The 21720-nt window shown below is 40.5% G+C and overlaps 1 protein-coding gene across 4 annotated transcripts in view; it reads left to right on the forward strand.

Annotated features, from left to right (window-relative positions):
• The window catches only part of agtpbp1 (ATP/GTP binding carboxypeptidase 1), a 39634-nt gene extending 18229 nt beyond the window's left edge, over positions 1–21405 (forward strand). For all 4 annotated transcript variants that reach the window (XM_018759438.2, XM_018759437.2, XM_018759439.2 and 1 more), the window contains 15 exons: positions 567–667; positions 1898–2014; positions 2504–3024; positions 3323–3406; positions 3552–3638; positions 4515–4663; positions 6255–6342; positions 7696–7840; positions 10272–10422; positions 10644–10824; positions 11660–11789; positions 12444–12575; positions 13988–14164; positions 15030–15190; positions 20374–21405. In XM_018759438.2, the coding sequence (XP_018614954.1) occupies positions 567–667; positions 1898–2014; positions 2504–3024; positions 3323–3406; positions 3552–3638; positions 4515–4663; positions 6255–6342; positions 7696–7840; positions 10272–10422; positions 10644–10824; positions 11660–11789; positions 12444–12575; positions 13988–14164; positions 15030–15190; positions 20374–20536 (2387 nt within the window). In that variant the 3' untranslated portion in view covers positions 20537–21405. The remainder of the gene's footprint in view (positions 1–566; positions 668–1897; positions 2015–2503; positions 3025–3322; positions 3407–3551; positions 3639–4514; positions 4664–6254; positions 6343–7695; positions 7841–10271; positions 10423–10643; positions 10825–11659; positions 11790–12443; positions 12576–13987; positions 14165–15029; positions 15191–20373) is intronic.
• Positions 21406–21720: the final 315 nt, after the last annotated feature.

A 21720-nucleotide genomic window follows, 5' to 3' on the forward strand; every position in this document is an offset into this window, starting at 1 on the left:
TGAGAAAAGTACATTCTTTATTCAGTGGCACATAATTTTTTCTTTATGGTTCAGTGGAGTAGGTATGGGCTATTTTAGGTTGAGAAGATTTTGTGGGGCGGGGGGTTTCTATTTATAACTCATTATGGTACCGCTTTGCTTCACACTAATTGGCATATTGTAGGCTTTATCTCTCCAGTCTTTCCCCTCTTTCTCTCTCTCTCACTCTGGGGCCTCATAGCCTGACATCTCTCACCAGGGTCTCTTTCCAGCATAATCCTGAAATTTAGACTCATAAGTAATTCACTCTTAGAGCAGAAAACCTGTATTTTCTGTTAGTCTACATTGTAATTTACTGTCAGTTTAGCTTCAGACATCTGAAGAATGGAAAGCTGGTTAACCTAAAGATTATTTACTATTAGCTTTTATTTTTGTGTAATCATGTAGTCATGAAATTGTGTAATAAGCCATTTTGCTTGAATTATTATTGTAATGTAGACTGCACAACTTCTGTGCATGGTTTGAGGAGAGTTATGGAAAGTCCCAGAGCAATTTTGCAGATTGACTTGTCCCTGTCTCCCTACTAGTGGATGATGTAGTCGATGAGAGCGATGATAACGATGACACAGAGGCTGACACTGAGAATGACACAGAGAATGAAGAGGATGAGAAGAACCATAAAACGCAGGTGCAGTGACTCAGCCCACAGCTATGTGACACTGCTCACACCCACAGTGTTGGATTCAGCCTATACCTGCAGAACTGACTTTAGTCACAAGCATATAACTATTAGTCTACTCGGATAATATTATGACTTTATGGTCTATAATATAGTAACCCACAGGTCACAGTAAATCTATTCACCTTGCTTTCATTTCTCTCAAACCATTAGTGCAGTGTCTCCTGCTATAAACCCACTACTGTGTCTGTGCAGTTAACACCATCCCTTTAATTTTAAAGTCTTATTTTTGGTATATTTTTCTTGAATGTAGCAGTTGGGAGAAGCAAAGTTTGTTGATGCTTCTCACATAATGGGATCACAGTCAAATACTGCATAATGAAACCACAAAAACCATTTATTGTAAATAAGGTAAAGGTTACTTGTGCTCAAATATGTTACAGCTATATGAGCATTTAGTATTCTTTTAAGGAGGTGGAAAATTTATATTTAATCTTGATTGAATGAGAGGTGGCGCGTGGTGGCGCATCAGGTTCAGCCAGTGCCCGCTGTGCGGCGGGTCTGGGGTTCGAGTACCTTGCAACAGACTGGAGTCCTGTCCTGGGTGTGCCCCTTCCTCCCGCGACCTTGTATTGCCGGGTAAGGCTCCGGCTTGCTGCGACCCCGCTCAGGACAAGCGGTTGTTGACAATGGATGGATGATTGCATGATAAAGACACTTATTGGAAATGCTTGTTAGTAGTTAGTAGAATATTCAAGAGGGATGGGCAGCCACTGATGCATGGACCCCCAGGGACAAGTGGTTGTAGGTGTGTGTGCGTGTGTGTGTGTGTGTACACTTTACTCAATGGTAGTCCAACTGGACATGGGATTTGAACCTGTGACTTTTGGGTCCAAAGGCAGCAGCTTTGACTGCTATGCTGCTAGCTGTCTCATAATGTTGAATGTTATTCATTATGCTATCATCTACCAGATTTTCATTAATGCACCATCTAAAAAGTCACTTTGTTTTTCTGGTCACTTTTATTTTCACACCTTCTATTCTTACATTGCTCTTCACCTTTTCAGCACCTCATGCAACTGTCTAAATGATGCAACATGAATCAATGCATGCACAAATCTTTACAGTTCATAAGCTAGTGTGATGAATTCAGCAGTTTAGTCCTCTGTTCAGTGTGTAGGCCTGCATTCTTTGTGACATACAGTGGTAATATATACAAATGTTCTCACTTCTTTTTAGAATGATGACATTGAAACTGATATCAGCAAACTGCGACCCAAAGAGAACCTTACCAGGCCTTTGGAGGACCTGAAGATGTATGAGTGTTTTTTTCCAGAATTGTCTGAGAACTTTCAGGTAAAAGTGCTCACTGCTGCAATTCCACTTCTCAGCTAGCTCTGACCTCAGCTCTGTCCCTGCCTGTGGATTGTGCCTAGTTTGTGACCCAGTACAGAATTAGAGGTTTGTCTTGGCAGGCTGAATGAATTTCTTCTACTGTTCCCAGAGTGGGGTGTTGTTTTGCCTGCCTCTGGAGGGTCTTCACCGCTCAACTAGCTGTGATACACATGATATTCTTCATCAGTTGTGTTTGTATTTTCATAAAGCAATAAGTAATTGTCTTTTGTCCTTTCTGATAGTCCCAAACAGGGCAAAGCTGGAAAAAATATTGAAGTCTTTTTTATATGTACTGTAAATGCCTATGGGTAGAGAATCCCAAGGCTTTGGTGATACTTGTTAGTGGTACACTGTTCCATCCTGGGAGATCATAACTCTTTTCCAGCCAGTTTCTCTCAGGCAGCCTATGTTTATGCAGTTCTTTGCATGATATTTAATGTTGCCTTGCAGGGGTACAGCTTTGACAGCAGCAAGTCATGTCAGACCCCAGCAGTGCTACCAAAGTCCCTTGCGCCAATTGTAGTCCCCACAGCTCATGCACCTAGCCCTCTGAGTCTAGCCCAGGGTGAACTCACAGACCTTCCACTTGACTTGGACAGCATCTGCATCTCTAAGGATGGTCCTGGGGGTGCTGGTGGGGCTGGGGAGGGGCTTGCACAGGAGCTGGAGCGGGTGGCACTGGAGGAGGACACCCTTAATGGACAGAGCCAGTCCCCAGTGGTAGGTAGCCTCCAAGGAGAGCTGGAGCATGATGATGACTGCAGCTCCCACTCATCAGGAGAACTGGGTGTTCTGGAGGTCCCGGACACAGCTGCCTTGCTACCACTTCATGACCCTGAGCTTTACATCGACATGGTGAAAGGCACCAAATCTGTCCCTCAGTACACAGAAGTGGCCTACCCTGACTACTTTGGCCATGTTGCACCCACATTCCGGGAACACATCCTTGAGAGAGTCTATGGAGTTCAAAGGTAAGACCCATTAGGCCACAGTACAAATTATTCATGAAAGAAGTGGTTGGGTCACTTCATTAACTGACTGATTGAGACTGGTTGCACTGATCCTGTTTAATTTTCCAGGACTAAATTTATAAAAAGCATTCTAACATTATGATTGTTGTTCAGTACAAAGTCTGTGGACTTATGACCATTGTAAAGCAAATCAGAGCATGCATTTGTTCATTCTTTTGTCATACAAATGCACAGCTGCACACATTTGTTGAGATAACTGTCACTTATGTGCTATTTTTAAACTCATTTCCTTGTGCAGAGCAAAAATATTCCAAGACATTGAGAGGATGATCCACCCCAACGACATTCTAGACAAAGTTGTGTATGATCTGGATTTGAAAAGGTGTGCTCTAGTCTTCCCTCCTATTGACAGAAGTGAACAATGAGCCATTAAACACAATCCAGCTTAGCTCTTTAAGGATAAAATTGCTTCGGTATGTCGGAATGTGTTTCTTAACCTCATAAAATCATAGCTGTACACATTTCAGGTCACCAGTGATTGATGATGGAGAATCCCTGAAATTCAACTCTCAGTTTGAATCTGGAAACCTGAGGAAAGCAGTTCAAGTCAGGAAGTATGTTTTTTTTTTTTTTTTTTCCCCTTCTTTTTTTAAAGCTTTTTTTAACAAGGTACAGGTGTTGATGTTTTCCCACCTCCAGAAATAATACCTTGCATATGTTCTGTCAGTTAAAGTGTCTTGACTTACTGTTGCAATATGTAAAGACATTAGATGGGCCAGTAATGGTGTGGGGAAGACAGGAGTCTCTAGAAGGCTATAATGATTATGAAAAATGCTTTCAGAGTTTTCACATGAGTTGTCTTGATTTGAAAGCATATGGTGGGGTGCGGTGGCGCAGTGGGTTGGACCGGGTCCTACTGTCCAGTGGGTCTGGGGTTCAAGTCCCACTTGGGGTGCCTTGCGACGGACTGGCGTCCCGTCCTGGGTGTGTCCCCTCCCCCTCCGGCCTTACGCCCTGTGTTACCGGGTAGGCTCCGGTTCCCCGCGACCCCGTATGGGACAAGCGGTTCAGAAAGTGTGTGTGTGTGTGTGTGTGTGTGTGTGTGTGTGAAAGCATATGTATGCACTTGTAGCAGTATGAAACTATGAGGCCCAGAATTCCTCTAGAACCTGCTCTCTGAAATCAGAGTAAAGTTTCACGGGCCATTTTCCATGTCAGCCCACTGTGATTGTTGGATGTAAAATTGCATGGGGGCTGTCCTGAGAGGGCAGAAAACACAGATGTGAAAGTTCTGTCATAAATCTTCTTTTCCTGTGGTGTATTTAGGAACTGCTGAAAGAATACAATTTTTTTACACTTTGATTTATGTTGCTTACAGCCAATTTGTAAGAAGAACTGGCCCCATGTTCACACTTTACCTGTCGATTCAAGCCTGTTTCAGAGGTTTTGAATCAGCTAAGAATAAACAGATGCTTTTCTGTCTTTTCCAGGTTTGAATATGACCTTATCCTGAACTCAGACATCAACAGTAATCATTACCACCAGTGGTTCTACTTTGAGGTGAGCGGCATGCGTGTGGGCTCCTCCTATCGGTTCAACATCATCAACTGCGAGAAGGTCAACAGCCAGTTCAATTATGGTAAGCAGTGCGGGAAACAGGTAGAAAATTTTGGATGTGTTCTTCCAAGGCAAGGCACCCTGCCAGTGTCAAACAGCTGCAGGGACAGATCTGATTGGATGCTCTGTCAGCTAAAAACAAGCACCAACCATGGTTTTCACATACTACTTCTCTCCAGCTGTCCAGTCTAGCACACTGAAACAATCTTTGTTTTAGCTTTAGTGTCCAGTTCTGCTGCCTTGTTTGTGGTTCAAGAGCACCCACCAAGCAAAGAACTGGTTGCACAAAATCAATAAACTGAACCATGTGACAAGCGAATAGTTCTGAGTTCCTCAAGGTATTTGACAATTCAGTGTGATGTGCTTGTTTTTCCACAGGTATGTACATTTATCTATGATGGAGCAGCCAGTTCTCTATATAAGGCCTAAAAGAATCAGTGTAACCAATGCAAACAGTATGTTGAAACAAAGTGTAACTATTACATTTAATTCAAATAGTAAATAATAAAACCAGCTGGAAAGAAAGGAAATCACTAGTATTGTAATGAAGTGTGTGCACACGTGTGTAAAGAAATTGTGTAACGTAAATGTTTATATCTCAAAAAAAGAAATTTTTCTTAAGAAGGTGATTTGGAATAGTGGCTATTCGGATCAAGTTTTATGCAGCTACTTGTGTGATGAACATCGGTTCATATGGTGGAAAGAACAAACTGCACTTAAGAATCGCGCATCTGCATTTAACTCTCTGCTTTCTGCACACATTGTATTTTCTGTGAGATGTATGTCGTTTTGGAGAAAAGCCCCTGCCAAATGAATAAATGTAAATTTTATTCTGACAAACAAGAAATCTTAAATATAAGATTGTAGATATCTTACAAGAATCTTTTCTTTAGTTAAAGTAAATTGAATATATGTTTAAACTGCAGCTCTAGTTGACACAGTTTTGAGTTAATCAATCTGAGTTTTCATGTTCAGTGGAACAACCTGCAAGAGGGACTTATTTATAAACCAGGGCAGGTTCAGTTCAGAAGGAGAGAGTAGGAGGTGATTGTTGGCATTAAGTAAAAGAAAGAACATTAATTAATGAATATATTGGTTGCAGTTGATTTACGTTTGAAAATAGGGACACAGGATATATGTAGGAGACTTTTTTTTTTTTAAATAATTTCTAGATTGTTATCTCAGTAGGATTTTGTTTCTCTGTAAAATACCAGTCTAGGGTAAACTGTGAAATGCTAGTGTGGGACGAACTAGAAAGAAGAGTAAAGGAAAAGGAACTCACAAGTGTCCTCCATCTTTGGAGCTTGTTATAGAAGAGTTGGGAAGACATTGGCTGATTTCCTGCGGAAATTTGTTAACCAAATACCTCATGAAAAAAAAATAGTTCCCATCAACTTACACATTTAACTGACAATATATTATTTACTAACTATTTATTATTTACTAACTTGCTGCTCTGGGTTTTTAACACTTTGTAAATACTGCAAAACCTATTGAGGTCCCCAAGCCTACCTTTCTCATTCAGTATGGTGGCGATGTGCTCGTTCTTCCATTGTCCTGCACCTGTCTCTCCTATGGTATGTGCAGATGCTGATGTGCCGATTTCTCCACAGGTATGCAGGTGCTGATGTACTCGGTCCAAGAAGCCATCAGTGGGCACCCTCGCTGGGTTCGCACAGGGACAGAAATCTGCTATTACAAGTAAGTCTTTACTCAGTTTCCCTCCAGACAGCAGTCATAACTAGCACAGTACAGATGTTTCTCGTATCACTGGTATACCGTGAATCTTTCTCCTTAAGTTGTGTTTTGGCATTCTTTTTCAGACAAGTCATCCTTTGTCTCAAAAAATAAAGGTGTAATAACAAAATTTAGCTAATTTTATAAAGAAACTGATCAAGTAAGCAGGTTGCAAATGTGTGGCATTGTGTTTGATAAGCACACAGGTCTGTCACAATGGCTTCTGACATGTTTTGTATTGAAGAGGACGAACAGACTGGTTTACTGGCACAAGCAGGCTGATTTACTGGCCCCGGCACTATCAAGGCCTCTGTGTGATTAGGCTAAGCAGTGCGCTGTATACCTTGGTCTCTGCAAAGCTCTCTACACAGCACTATACTTTTGTCCTGTGTGGTCCTGCAGGAAACACAAGGTTTTGTGCTCTTGAGGTTTGTCTGCTTCATGCCCGGCATCCTGCCTGTAATCCGCTCTGACGCCGGCATGGAAAAAAAGGGCCTGAGGTTGAGCAGACTCTGGAACTAAAACGATTAGCTAGAGATGAATCGCCTGATTGAGCTAATGAAGAGTACCAAGTGAGGGAGTGGAGTAATTTTCCCTCGGACTGGCCGAGAGAGCATAATCGTTTGTAGTTGCTTGTCTGACAAAAGTAAGTCAAAATGTAATTCCATTTTGTTTGACCTGCATGTTGCCTGTTGTTGGAAGCCACATCACAAGACAGGCACAGCAGAAAAATATGGCAAATTGTGTTTCCTCAGGCAGAACCAGCACAGCTGGACTTAATCCTTGTGCCACAACACAGTGCAAAGCAGGGATCATCACAGGAACAGAACCCCCCACCCCTTCCTTCTGACATGTCAACCATTGCATGGCTCAGGGATTTTCGTTAGATTTCCACAGCAAGTTTCCCAGTGTAATTGTCCTTGCCGTGTCTCCCCCTGGCCACAGGGTGGTGGTGTGACATCACTGTACACAGCCTTTGACGATGAGGTTATTGTTATTTATTTTGTCGTTTAGGCGATGTCTGAGTTATGGTCTTTGACACATGTATAGAGCTGGGTATATTTTACTCAAATTTACGTATTTTATACAAGGCTACTATAAGTGTAGCAGGGAGTGAGGTTTAAAGTATCAATTTTAAGTAACATACATGTGCTTACCCTGTACACAACCTGCTGTTTTCTATAATTTTTTTGTTAAAGCTTATCATTTCCCTTTTGAGCTTTTTGCTCTTATTGTCTATAGGTTTCTAGAAAGTAATTTGGATTTTGTTTTAGTCAGACTTTTTTTTTTTCCCCCCCTTCTTTTCCTGCTCTATAGAAACCACTTTTCCAGGAGTTCCATAGCAGCTGGAGGACAGAAGGGAAAGTCTTACTACACAATGACCTTTACCGTGACTTTCCAGTACCGGGATGATGTCTGCTATTTTGCCTATCATTATCCATACACCTATTCTACCCTCAAGGTACAGTCACAGTTTCTTTGCAGTGTCATGCATTACCCCAATCTCAAAGCACTTCCTGCGACTTCAAACATAAGTTGCACTATGCAGACTGGTGGAATATGGAGCCTTTGATATAGTAACACCCTATTAATTCTTATATGTATCTGTCTTGTTATTTCATATTTGTATATCAAAAGGGAATGAAGAAGCACATACTTCCTGGAAAAAATACGCTTAGTCCAAAACATATTCTATATTGAAAATATACAGTAGCTATCCATGACAGTACTTCCAACTGTCCCCCATTTCCCTTAAAAAATACATTTGCAGTGCAAACTGCTTTGTGTGTAGTTGTCAGGAAAGAGGCAATATTTACTGTTTTAAACAGAAAGTCCTAGAATGACATTGAACCAAACCCACTTGTTACTTATGTAATCCCAATAACTCTGAAGTAATCACATTTATCTAAATGAAACTTTATTTTTACATGTAATCAAAAAAGTTAAATATGAAAACAAAAGTTATTCATATATTTAGCACTATCACAGAGTTTTACATAGCAAACATTGGCAAATACCAAGTCTTAAGTTGGAGGCACTGAGAGACATGAGCCTACAGTGGATTCATTTTAACTTGCCTCATTGAAATGGGTCTGCAGTGTACATCATATTTATTCATTTGGCAGACTATTATTTAAAAGGATATGCAACAAGTTATTCACTTATCAAACACATTTAAACAAATTATTGAAGACATTACTGAATAAATTTATGTAGATGTCAAGAGATTGAAAGATCAGTGGGTTTGACACCTTTCTTAAATGATGAGAGGGATCCAGCTGTTCTGAGGGGGAGAAGGGGTTTTTTCTACTACACTGGTGCCAAAATTGGGAACAGTCTGGCTTTGAATTTTTCTTTCTGTCTTTTGAAAAGCTAATGGCAAGAAGCAGAGGAATAAAATGATTTGCTTGGGTGTTACAACTGAGCAGGTCTTTTAGGTATCCAGTGGTGATCCATTAACTGTCTTGTATGCCATAACCAGTTTTGAACTTGATCCAGGCAGCTACAGGAAACCAGTGGAGAGAGATGTGGACAGGAGACATGCGTGAAATTTTTAACAGGTCACACAACTTGTCGTAGCATTCAGAATTAGTTGGAAAGCTTTAAGATGCCAGAGGCTAGAAGACCAGACAGGAGAGAATTGGAGTAGTCCAGGCAAAATATCACGATAGCTGTGTCATGGAGTTGGATAGTGTGATGTGAGATATGGAGAGATTCTACAAGTGTTGTACAGGATCTGTAAGGTCAAGCTTTTATGACTTTGCTGTCCTGGGAGAAACAAACTAGAGTCACTTATTACTCCCAAGCTCTTCACAAAAGTAATTTTTGAGTGATTTTAGTAGTTTTATCCAATGGGTTCAACCAGCACGAAAACGGAGGATCTCAGCTTTACAAAAGCAAAGTTATAGATGGCGATCGCTCATCTAGGTGGGGATGTCATAAAGATATGCCTCATAAGAATACACTATTGCAAGAAACATTGTGAGCCCTTTGGAATTATCTGGATTTCGGCATTAATTACTCATAAAATTTGGTCTTATCTTCAACTAAGATAAACCAATAACAAACAAACAAATTTACTTCTTGTCAGTATTGAATACATCATTTTATCATTGAGGTCCAGGCTGGAAAAAAATATGTGAACCCTTGTATGTTGTACTGGTAGAACCTTATTTACGGTTCAGCAACTATATGTATGTCAGTTGGGGGTAAAAAGAGCAACATCTGTGGGCCATCTACAGAGTAGATGACTCCTGTTAAAATCTTGAGAGTACGGACAGAAAAGGAAACCAAACCACCTGTTAAGCTCTATATGATGAGTAAGATTCAGGCTATTTGTACACACACTGCTCTAGTGAGGTAAGACGGATCAAGTGGCTGACCATACATGTTTTGAAGAGGTCAAGAAGAAGAAGAACTGAGAAAGGGGATGCAGCTCTACTGGACTTCTCATGCCAATGAAGTCCAAACTGATTTTATTCATTCAGTACATCTTTCTGGATAACTCAGAATACGTATACTTGAGTTGCAGAAAAACAATAAAAAGGGGAACAAGCACATCAAGATGGCAAGTAGTGGCTTTTTGTGAGAGCAAGACATCAGAGATTTTGGTACATGATTTAGAGAATTTTCTGGTGATTAACTTCATATATGTCTGAAATGTTTTTCACAAAAACATGAGCACATTTTTATCTAAAGAATCTTACTGACCTTGTTTGACCATACGAGAGTGTTTTGCAGAAGAGATTTGTTAAATGCTGGCAGTTTCCATCATAAAATGTGAAAGTTGTTTAATAACTACACAGTCTACTGCATTGTACTCTTTGTTAGTCAGTACACAGCCTACTGTCTTGTGCAGTCTGCCACAGTAGTGTCTGGTTCTCTTTGAACAGATGCACTTGCAAAAGCTGGAGGCACTAAGAACTCCTCAGATCTATCTACGTCAGGATGTCTTGTGTGAGACTCTTGGGGGCAACAGCTGCCCCCTCCTTACCATCACTGCCATGCCACAATCCAGCAGTAATGACCAGATCTGCCAGTTCAGTGAGTACAAGCAACTTTTTCTTGCAGCTTCCGGCTTCTATTTTTCTATTCTTATGCAAGCCAGTAGCATTGAATTTTATGGCTTTATTGATGGAAACTCTGAATGAGCTTATTAGTAGTAATAGTAAGTCTAATAAGTAAGACCAAGTAATTTTTAGCGATGTGCAAAGCTCTGTTATGTATCTGAGACTTGATTTAGCCAGATTTGCTGTACTGTCCAGAGAATCGACCATACGTGTTCCTGACGGCTCGAGTGCATCCTGGAGAGACCAATGCAAGCTGGGTGATGAAAGGCACATTAGAGTTCTTAATGAGCCCCAGTCCAATGGCACAGAGCCTCAGGGAATCCTACGTTTTCAAGATTGTGCCCATGCTCAACCCAGATGGAGTCATCAATGGGAAGTATGTGACCCTTTGTAATATCACTGTAACTTTCCAACACCACTGCCATAACTGCTGCTGACTTACTCTTTTCTGGCACCTCTGTTGTATTCGTTCTTTCTGGCACTGTCACAACCTTCCTAATTTTGACTCTAGTATTGACCCTTGCCGATCCTTCTACCTTTTAATACTGGAACTCCTAAACAGTGCTTAGGACCCGGATTAAAGGAAATCTTTGTCAGCATAATTCAGCATTTTTTTCCCAGTTTTTGCATGGCCCCGCAGCCTTCATTTTTTTGACAGGATTGAATAAATTTTATTTGTATTGAATTTGAAGTAGAATGCCTGTAGGACTGGGAACATCTTTGTGACCATAACTTTTTTTTCTTTTATCTGCTTTTTGAATCTCAAGGAAGTAAACATACAGGAGGAATTTGTATCGAGCTGTGTTGTGTTGACAGTCCTTCCTAAATTCCTCAGCAGTAGATGTTCTCTCTGGAGCTGTGTTTGGTTGGTTCTGCGGTGTTGCTCTTTTCAATGTGTGGAATGCGGAAGCACCATAAGGTTGGGGATATTGTCTCTACCTGTGCCAGATGGACACTTGATTTGATTCAGGACTGATTTGTGTTTAGGGTGTGATCAGCTGTTAAGTGCCATGGGTTGTTGAGGCCTGGTTCTTTTTTTTTCTTTAAACACCTAAGATTTCCTCATCTTGATTGGTGTTGAAGCCATTCTTAAGCTCCTTGTAACTTTGTCAAGCCAATTGCAGTTGTTTCTGCTGCTGGATTCATCATATATGTTGAGATAACTGTTCTTGGTCTCCTGGAGGTTAACAACCTTTTTCTTCTCATCCCAGTCACCGCTGTTCATTGAGTGGTGAAGATCTGAACCGACAGTGGCAGAGACCCAGCCCAGATCTGCATCCAACCATCTTCCATACCAAAGGCCTGTTGCAATATCTGTCTTCCATTCAGAGGGTACCGTTGGTAAGCAAGGGACTCTTCTTTGTACACATGTAACAAAATGGCCTCAGACCAAATCTTTCATAAGTGTTCCACATAAATACTTACCACTCTTGATGCTTAGATATCAAACGGAAGATTGCCTAACAGGTCTTCCTGTTCGACGATTGGTTGTGGCTCTTGAAAAATGGAGAAGCTACACTTAAAGAACCTCTGTAGTATTGTTGTCCAAACTCTGAATGTTCCCACCTCCATTTGCGAAGAAGTAGAAACATATGTGTTTATTCAAATGGATATAGCAGTAGCCAAGAGTTCTCTTAGGGAATGAATTCAGGGGAACTGCATTAGTGTATGGGTACAACCCTAGACTTAATTTCTCTTCTAAGCACAAGATATGGCCTTATTTTGTATTTATACATTTTAAGATTCATGAGGATGTTTGTCCATCTCAATGACATAAGCAATGTGTGGGATGGTTCATCCTTTCCCAGAGACTCACACATACATACAAATAAACTTACTGTCCCTTTGGGGTATGTAGTCAAGTATACAATCTGCAGCATAGTCAAAAAACTGCTATTTTTGTTGTGAGAGTTTTTTGATGCAGTTCTGTTAAAACAAATGTATTCGTCATGTAGGTATGCCATATTTAATGGCTTCCTGTTCTTATGTGTCCAGGTGTATTGTGACTATCATGGCCACTCTCGCAAGAAGAACGTGTTCATGTATGGTTGTAGCATTAAGGAAACCCTGTGGCAGACCAATGTGAATGCAGCTGCCTGCGACCTGCAAGAGGACCTGAGCTACAGGGTGAGATGTGCAGTATAAAAAAAACTATATATACAGACATACGCAGACTTTTTCTCCCTCTTACGCATTCATTTATATTTAACTAGTAGGCACCTGTATATTTATATGTATGTGCATATACACGTTACACACTCATTGTGCCTCTCCATTGCTGCTTACAGACAGACTGCAAGCTCATTGGTTTGGATAGCAATAACAACCCTCTAGCAGAATTAAATTAGAATTATTAGATTAAATCAGAGCAGATTACCATCAGTAGAGCAGTTAGAAGGAATTTAATCATAAACGGCATTTTGGCTCAAGAGAGAATTCCACACAGTCCAGTTTAAGGATACAGGATGTTACCAGAAGTTGATGGTTCTTGTATATTGTGCATAAAGCTTTTTTTAAAAATAAATTTATATTTTAAATACATAGACTAAATTAACTTTTTATTGATGTTAATTTTAAAAGACAAAATCTTATGAAGCCTTCCGTAGTTATGCAGATACGAAATATAGACCTGTTAAAGTTATGAAGAAGCATAGGCTAGACTTGGTGCACCCTGTATGGGATGCTAGTCCACACAAAGGTAGTCACACATACACTTATTGACATTCAGCACCACAGGCAGCTAGAAGTCAACAGTCCATCTGAAATGCTCAGCTATAAAAAGATCAATTTATTTATTACGTTTAAGACACGTTATAAGTTAAATTTAAATGATTGTGGACTCATCTTTTTTTATGGGTCACTGTCACTCAGGAACATCAGGCATGAGCTGCAAGTAATGGAAGACAATTGTAATTAAGGCAACCTCACACTTCTTTTGTGTTAGGATGTGTTTTACTGACATTTTTTGCTGGACATATAAATTACTGATTATATTTTCTTAGCAACTTAACTTTTTCTATTTAAAATTTGTATCTATCTTGAAAAATTTGTAACCCAACTGTTTGTACCATGAGGAATGTGAGTCTCACTTTACGTTTTCAAATAGGTGTATCTGTGAAAATTGGTAACCTGACTATTCCTAACATACAATGTACTGTTAGTTACTTTCCACATAATATACTTCATGGATGTGTAGTATTGCTTTTCAAAGCCTGATTGCTGCAGTATAGATAATAACTTTTAAATCGTACAGTCTTGCTTTTCTCAGTTTTACTGCTATTGTATTCTTTTAACCTCAGTGATATGTTATTGTTCTGGCCGTTCCTATAGGATGCACCTTCTTTGGTTTTTGCACTCTTCACAACATTTACACAATTCACACAGACTGAAATACGATATGTGCGATTGTGTATGTTTATGTGAACTGTACGCATTGTTTTCTTTGTCATACACATGTTGAAACAGTTGAACATCTTGAGGCTTCATCAGAGTGAAGTTCATGTGAGCTGGTGCAGTTGTTCATCCATCCTCTTCCTTAGACCTTGCCAAAGATCCTGAGCCAGCTGGCTCCAGCATTCAGCATGGCAAGCTGCAGCTTTGTGGTGGAGAAGTCTAAAGAGTCAACAGCACGTGTGGTGGTGTGGCGTGAGATTGGCGTGCAGAAAAGCTACACGATGGAGAGCACCCTGTGTGGTTGCGACCAGGGCAAATACAAGGTATGGCTATTGAGGTGGGGGAAAAATATACTTAAAGGACCTCTGCACTATAGCAATGTACCCAAAGAAGTTATAGAAATTATAGGGTCCAGTATTTAATGCTACTACCAGGCAGGAAATGTTACTGTTATTAGTCAGATAGCCAGTGCAGCAACTTGAACAAATGTAAAAGACAATGGAAATCAAACTGAGCTGAAGCAGTGGATTCCTCTTTGCTAACTCAAACCAGAGGATACAAAAGAACAAAAAGTTGAGGCAAACCACAATAACGGTCAAAATTAGCATTAAAGTCTGTACAAAAGTTCATGGCTCATCTTTTTATTTTGCATGACTGACTCCTTAAGAACATCTGTTCCTCGGCTCTCAAGTAAGGGCAGTAGACTATGCCAGATATACCTGAAAGTATTTTTCCTGTTTCATAATTGCCTGACTGGTCAGAGGCTAACTGGTCAGCTGTTTGCTGTTTTGTTTCCTGGGACTTTTATAGCAAATCTCATGGTGACTGGAGTCTTGAACGGTCGACCATTTTGTTGGCAACAAACCTGTACATTTCTGTAGATGGAACAGATTTCCATCTCTGTGAGCCCATCTATTGCCAGTGTAAATAATTGTTCTGGCAAAATAATGGTGCACATATTGTTTCCTTTGTTTCCCCCCACCAGGTCCCAGGAAAGTGAATTGAAAGGGAATTGAAGGGATCATTTACACAGATGTGTGGTGAACCTTCATACTCTGTAACAATCAGTTTGCGCTTCCTTTATTTCCCCCTTAATTTGTTTGTTGCATAAGACACCTTGGCCTTGACCTATTTGAGTCTCAACATACTGTAGATTCTCATTTTGCCTTGACCCATGCCGCTCCATAGGGTCTCCAAATTGGGACTCGGGAGCTGGAGGAGATGGGAGCCCAGTTTTGCATTGCCCTTCTGAGACTCAAAAGGCTGTCCTCCCCCCTGGAATTTCGAAATTCCTCCCACTTCCTGGATGTGGAAAATGACCTCATTGAGAGCCGCTGCAAGGTCACCAGGTAGGCCAATTAACCGCTCAAAGTCTTACATTCTCCTAAAGAGACCCTTTCAAATTCTGCTTTTTCACTCTCTTCTCTACTTATAATTCGCAACAGTGGTGACCAAGCAGCGTTCAATATAATTTACATTTACATTTATGCATTTGGCAGATGTTTCTCCCCAAAGTGACAAACAACTCATGGTAAACAATAGTGTATCACACAACAAAGTGTTTAGGTACATACACATTGTTATGTAAGTACAGTTTGTTTGTTTGATACTGCTGTTTTCATAGTGCACATACTTCGGTAGCTATCTATACAAGTGACATACTAGTATGAAAATTGGCACAGCGGAAAAATAACAGTTGGTGAAGGACTAAGTTATGAAGGTGTCAGGAGCTTGGGTGGGAAATGGGCTGAAAGAAATGAGTTGAGACCCTTCTTGACTGCTGGAAGGGATTCAACAGTTCTAAGGGAGAGGGGGAGTTCATTACACCCCATCAGCGCCAAGGCTGAGAATCGACAGGTTTTAGATTTTGGTTCCTTTGTGATAAGTTTGAGTAGGTGGCTAGAGGTGGAGGAGCGCAGTGTTCTTGTGGGGAACAGATCAGGGTCTGTAGGCATCGGGGTGATAGTGTACTATGCATTGATTAGAGAAGCCATGAGAGGTAATGACTGAGCCAAGGGAGCCATTCAATTAATTGATCTGTTGTTGATTATAGAAATACTGTTGAGAACATGAAGGATGCTGACAAAAATCCACCCTTCAGCCTGTCATTCAGAGGGGAACGGCAACATGTTACAGTTAGTGCTGTGGATGGGAACAGAGGTCAGTCTGCAGAGATCAGTCTCTGCACTGAAGCCAGATATTTGGTGTGTTAGCTGAATGACAGGATAGAGGTCATGTCAGCTGCAATCAATGACATCGGCTACATGCATCCATGTCTCATAATCATTTCCCAGAAACACACTCTCCAGTCAGATGCTTGTCAGTGAATTATTCTTATAGAACCATATTATGTGTGGAAGAAACACATTTTTAAATTCCTTTGAATTGCAACTTCCCAGGACCCAGGTGGTGTGAGGGAAGCTTGAAACAAAGACTTATACATTGCGTACACACCAGTTTTGGGGTGTTAGCCCCTAGAGGCCTGAAATGGACTTAGTGTAGTGGGGTGGGGGGAACCTGAGACCCTTTCTTCAACTCCTTTCATGGTCCCTGATACCAGTGTCATCATTTTAGTGTAATGCAACACCTTCTCATTAAGCAGCTGCCTGTTCCTGATTCTCTTGCTTCAGTCAATATGGCAGACACAGTGATGGTGAAGGGTGGCTGTAATGAAACTGCTGGTGCTGATGGCTCTGGACCCAGCTCCCCGTAAGACAACAGACCCTCTACCAGGCTGCCCCAGTCGCTGCAGAAACATATTTGGTTTGGTCTACATATGGTTTGAAAATAAACTGAAGGATGTTAAAGCATAAACATTAACATGCAAAGCTATATAAATGAGATATATAAAAAGAAATATGCAAAAATAGGCCAGGAATGGTGGCTTTACTAAAGGGTGTTTGACATGAGCTCAGGAATAAAGCAGCAGAGAGTGCTTTACTGTAGTTTATTTGTACTTTGTCCTCTGGTGCATCATAACCTTGTTTTTTTGCAATACCATGGGTCTTAAAATAGCTTAGAAATGGTTGCTGCTATCATTGTCCTCAATTTCTTCACATCCATTATTTCTACCAAATGTGCAGGTTCAGTGTGTTGGAAAAGCAGCCAAGTCACTTTAAATTCAGCATCATGTCTGTTTACCCAGTGCTTGGTCTACGATTAAATGAATGTCATTGAAAGAAGCACAAGTTTTTATGTAATTTTTATTCAGTTGAACACTTTGGCAGAAGGTGTGCTTTACTCTCTCTTCTTAGTTTTGCACTTCTGACTGCAGATTTAACTCAACTGGGCTCTAGGCCTGAGCATTTGCAGTTGTTTTACTTCATGTCAAAAGTTAACATGTCAAAACTATTACATTACCATAAAAGTAGATGTAACTGTGACTGCATCAGGGTGAAGTAGTTTGTATTTGTTCCTCTGCATCAGAAACCACATAAATGGTCAGTTTATTATATCCTCTTAAACAGGCATGTTGTCAGAGCATCGAATGTCTGTGCCAGTCTGGCTAGTAGGTTGCAGAGTCAATGATCAGTGCCTTAAAGTCAGCAAAGTACTTGATGCAGTGGCTGTTACCAGGCATGAGATGAACTGTGGATACAGGCTAGCGTGTAAAGCTTTCCATTTCCTTGCTTTTGGTGGTGCTGTAGACAGTGCAAACTGGGTTACTCCGTGAAGGTGAATTAAGCAGGGTGTCTTGCCAGAATGTCTTCTTTTCTGTGTTACAGCACAGACTCTGAACTTGCTTGTTCATGTTGACTTTGATTACAGTGCTGGTAGTGTGTCTGCAATATAAAGGGTTCCTGTTCAGCTCATACGTTGAGGTCACTGCTGCCTAGGACATTGATGGTCCCAATCAGTGGGGCAGTGTCCCAGGTGCTATTAAAAGAGGGCAGGATATCAGAGAGGCAAAGAGAAGGAGTTTGACTTAGAGAAAGGAAGTGTGGGTGTGCCCCAGACAGCCTCCAGCCTTGCTGGGATTCATCAGATGGAGAGAAACCCTATACCAGCTTTCAGTCAGCTTCTAGATCAGAACCAGGTCCAATGGTCCCAGGGGCTGCTTGGGTTTCCTAGCCTGTCTGTCACCCTGTCAGGGGGCAAACCCTGTGAGCCTGAGACATGCACGCAACACACACACACACACACACACACACACACACACACACACACACACACACGCACACGCACACACACCAGCTTCATATGATGCAAACACAGCCAAAACAACATAAAAACAGATGCTCATACATAGCTGAGCACACTTAAAATACCAGAAACGGTCCTCTTCACCTTCTTCCACAGCGTAATTTTATTTTTTTACAACTACCCAAAATGATTGTTGTCAAACTGTTTTTATTATTCTCATTTTAAAGAAAGATAGTTTTGCTAAAGGAAGGCACTTAGACATAACAATCCATATTGTTTCTATTGTGACTAGAATCAGAAAATGCACACCAGATTTTAGTGACTACTGTTAAAATGCGCTGAAGTCCACCTCCATGACTGTGGGCTCCGTTCTGAAACCATGAGTTGGAATCACAAGCAGTAATATGGTTTATCCTGGCTACCTCTGAGCTCTTTTGGATGTTCAGTAGTTCATACCATCCCAATGATGTATACAGGGCATATGTACAGCAGGTGGTTTGCCTTTGGGCTTCAAATACCCAGATTCAGTTCCCATTTCCTTCTGGAGTAGCCTTGACCAAGGTATTTACCCTAAATTGCTCCAATAAATTTAGTCAGCAGTATACATAAGTAAGAAATTTTAAGTTGCTTTGGAGAAAGGCATCAGCTCAGTGGATAAATGTAAAAATAGTGTATTTGTAGTGCACGTCATCCATGACATGTTCACCACACTATCCGGTAACAGTTCTCTGATTATTGGTCTTTAACAATCCCTCTTATCATGTCAGTGAACTTCTCCATAGTGAGAGTGAAGGGAGAATCCACCAAACAATTCTGGACTGAGAAACATGGAAGTCACCTTGGCATTTCTGTTGCCTTTTATTATCTATTAAATTTATATTTTTAAAAGTATTAGCTTTCCATTTCTGATGTCATGATATAACTCATGTGTGGTCTGTGGGTCTACCCATAAGTTAACAACTATGTCACTTTTCCTCTTGACCAATGCCCTTCTTCAAACTCCAGGTGTGACAAGACAGTATATTTACTTTACAATATGGAAAAAAATATAATATAGCAGTTAGAAGTAATTTACTTCAGTTCAATAAACAACCTGTAAATTACAGCAGTTGATTATAATTATTTGTGTTTTTATTTTTTTTAATGTGAATATCTGGAATATCTGATGTACTGTTATACATGTATGTTATACGTATTATACTGAGAGCTGGTGTAATGTTGAGTAATGGGCACAAGAGCATACATATGGTACTGTGAGCAGGGATATGGGATTGGGGGGATACTGTACTCACAGCAGTGATGCAACACTAAGCAGTTACCATACTGTAATGTGAGCAGGTGTAATGTACTCAGCAGACATCCATTAGTCAAAACAGTTATACTGAGGAGATTTCTATGACATTTTTTATGGTAAGCATTAACCACCTAAAAGCTTTTTACATTTAATGTTTAAAAAAACAAACAACTATTTGGACAATTTGACTTAGAAATGAGCACAGGACAAGTTGTAGCCCTAACGGGTTAAGTATTGCCGTCAGATATTTAAAGAACTTATTTAGTGAAATATTAAGAACCACTAAGAACTTCTTGAACAAATATCTTCCCCCATCTCTAGAGGCAGTAATGAAATTGAGGATGTGTTACACCCACACGCCCTTAAACTCCCCCTCCCCCACCCATAGAGCTGCATGCTTACAACATCTGAAGTTCTGTACTAATGGCACATAATCACTTTAGCTCTTTCCAAGAAGTATTTTAACACATTACCCAAGAAAGAAGTCCTCCTGACTATTCTGGTCAAGGGGCAGAACTGGAATTATCTTATGTTCAGCGACAAATCAGGTTTGTCTCTGGTGAGAGGGTTGCGGTCTCTGGGGCAAGTGTGTGTGCAGAGGCGGGCACAACACCGGTTGCCCTCACGCACATCTTGCCAGTGTTTTGTTTCTGAACCCACTGTGCTGTTAAACTGTTACCAAGATTAACTGGAGTAATGGTTGTAGTGTTGTTCTTCTGTTCATAAAATGGGTCCAGTGGCTTTAGCCACGTCTTTAGAACAATTAATGATTTATTCTTGACCTTGTCTATGACACTAAGCTTTTACATTATGAATGATAAAAACAAGTGTACTTCTGCAAAATCGTGATACTCTGTGCACCCAGCTGGAGACACACATGCTTACTTTGCCATTTCGAATATATTGCATTTAGCCTTGATTCCTCACTTTACATAATCTCCAACTTGGAGGTACTCTTAGTTTCTGCAGTGTTATGATTAAGTAGTTTTGTGTCCCATGTTGTATGATGTTTCCACAGTTGCCATGGTGATACTTGGTGTGCAAACTGTCTAGTTGTATCTCAAACCGCCTTTCTCCACTACCACCACCTGACAGTTCCACAACCTACGTTCTGGATGAGGATGAGCCATCTTTCATGGAGGAGGTGGACTACAGCGCTGAGAGCAATGATGAGCCAGAGCCAGACCCAGACCCTCAGGAGACCCCAGCGGATGAGGACGGACTGTCAGATTCCGAACTCGCACTCCGCCGCTCCTGAACCCTCGCTGCTTCAGTGGAGTGCTACAGGGAAGCTGGCCTCTTGGGCCTCATCACTTGTGGTACACACCAGGGGCTCTTCTTCACCCCTTCAGCTCGCTCCTAGGGCGTCTGCAATTGTGAGCACAGGCCAACCTCCTTTCTGTCTTTTCTTGTGGCATTTATGTACTGCTTATTACTGAAGCAATCTGCCTCTTCTCTTCTAATGCAGTGCAGATGAAACAATAATCTGTTTAAACTGAATATATAAGCAAAATATCCACCTTAAATTCTGAAGAAACTTAATCAAAATCCCATACAAAAAATAACTGACGTAACTCGGGGGGAATACAGTTTGCTTCCACCTGTGGAAAAAATTTCTGAACGAATATCTAACACACTGTATATCTGATTACATCACTTTATGTATTGTTACATCTGGTCTCACATGGTGGAGAATGACCTCCAGTATATCTATTTCTTTACTTTAAACACTTGTTTAAAAAAAAAAAAAAACAACTTTTTTTTTATATATATATTAATGCCAACTGGAAAACTGATTGGCAGTGATTAAAGAGGCAGAGAGGTTTGTGTTTATTACATAGCTGTTCCATTTTAGTTGTTTATTAAATTTTGGCTCTTTGTACAGTGAGTGCATGACTATTTATTATCTTTATTTTAATGTATTTTTCTGCCACTTTTGTTGGAAATATATGTTTAGCTCCTGATGGTTCTGTGCTTGTTTGTGAACTATGGTGCAGAGATGTGCAGCTTTGTGCTGTGTATTTAAAGCCTGTATGTATTTATGGAAAAAGGTCAAAATATCAACTTGATTGTAACAGTACCAGATTGAAGCTTCAATGGAATCAAGGGAAATAAATGATCCCAAAGGTCTGAAAAGCTGAATGGATTAGGAGTTTTTCATCAAAACTCAGTTTTTTGTTTTATTTCTGCTTTATTACTGAGTAATGCATTTTAATAATCTTTAGGAAAACGATGTGTATGTTATTTCCTGTGCTATCTAACTGCTTTATTGAAGTTTTATTCAAAGTGACTTAGTTTTGCCTGTTTATACAGTTTGCTAATTTGTGTCCCACTGAAAAGGACTAGAGCAGAGGTCCTAGTGAGAGCTGATCTGACATCTTTTCAGGATACCACTGTTATTATGTGCAGGCAGGAGGACATTCAAGGAGAATATTCAGACAT

Source organism: Scleropages formosus, chromosome 17 (assembly GCF_900964775.1).
Source record: "Scleropages formosus chromosome 17, fSclFor1.1, whole genome shotgun sequence".
Taxonomy (NCBI): Eukaryota; Metazoa; Chordata; class Actinopteri; order Osteoglossiformes; family Osteoglossidae; genus Scleropages; species Scleropages formosus.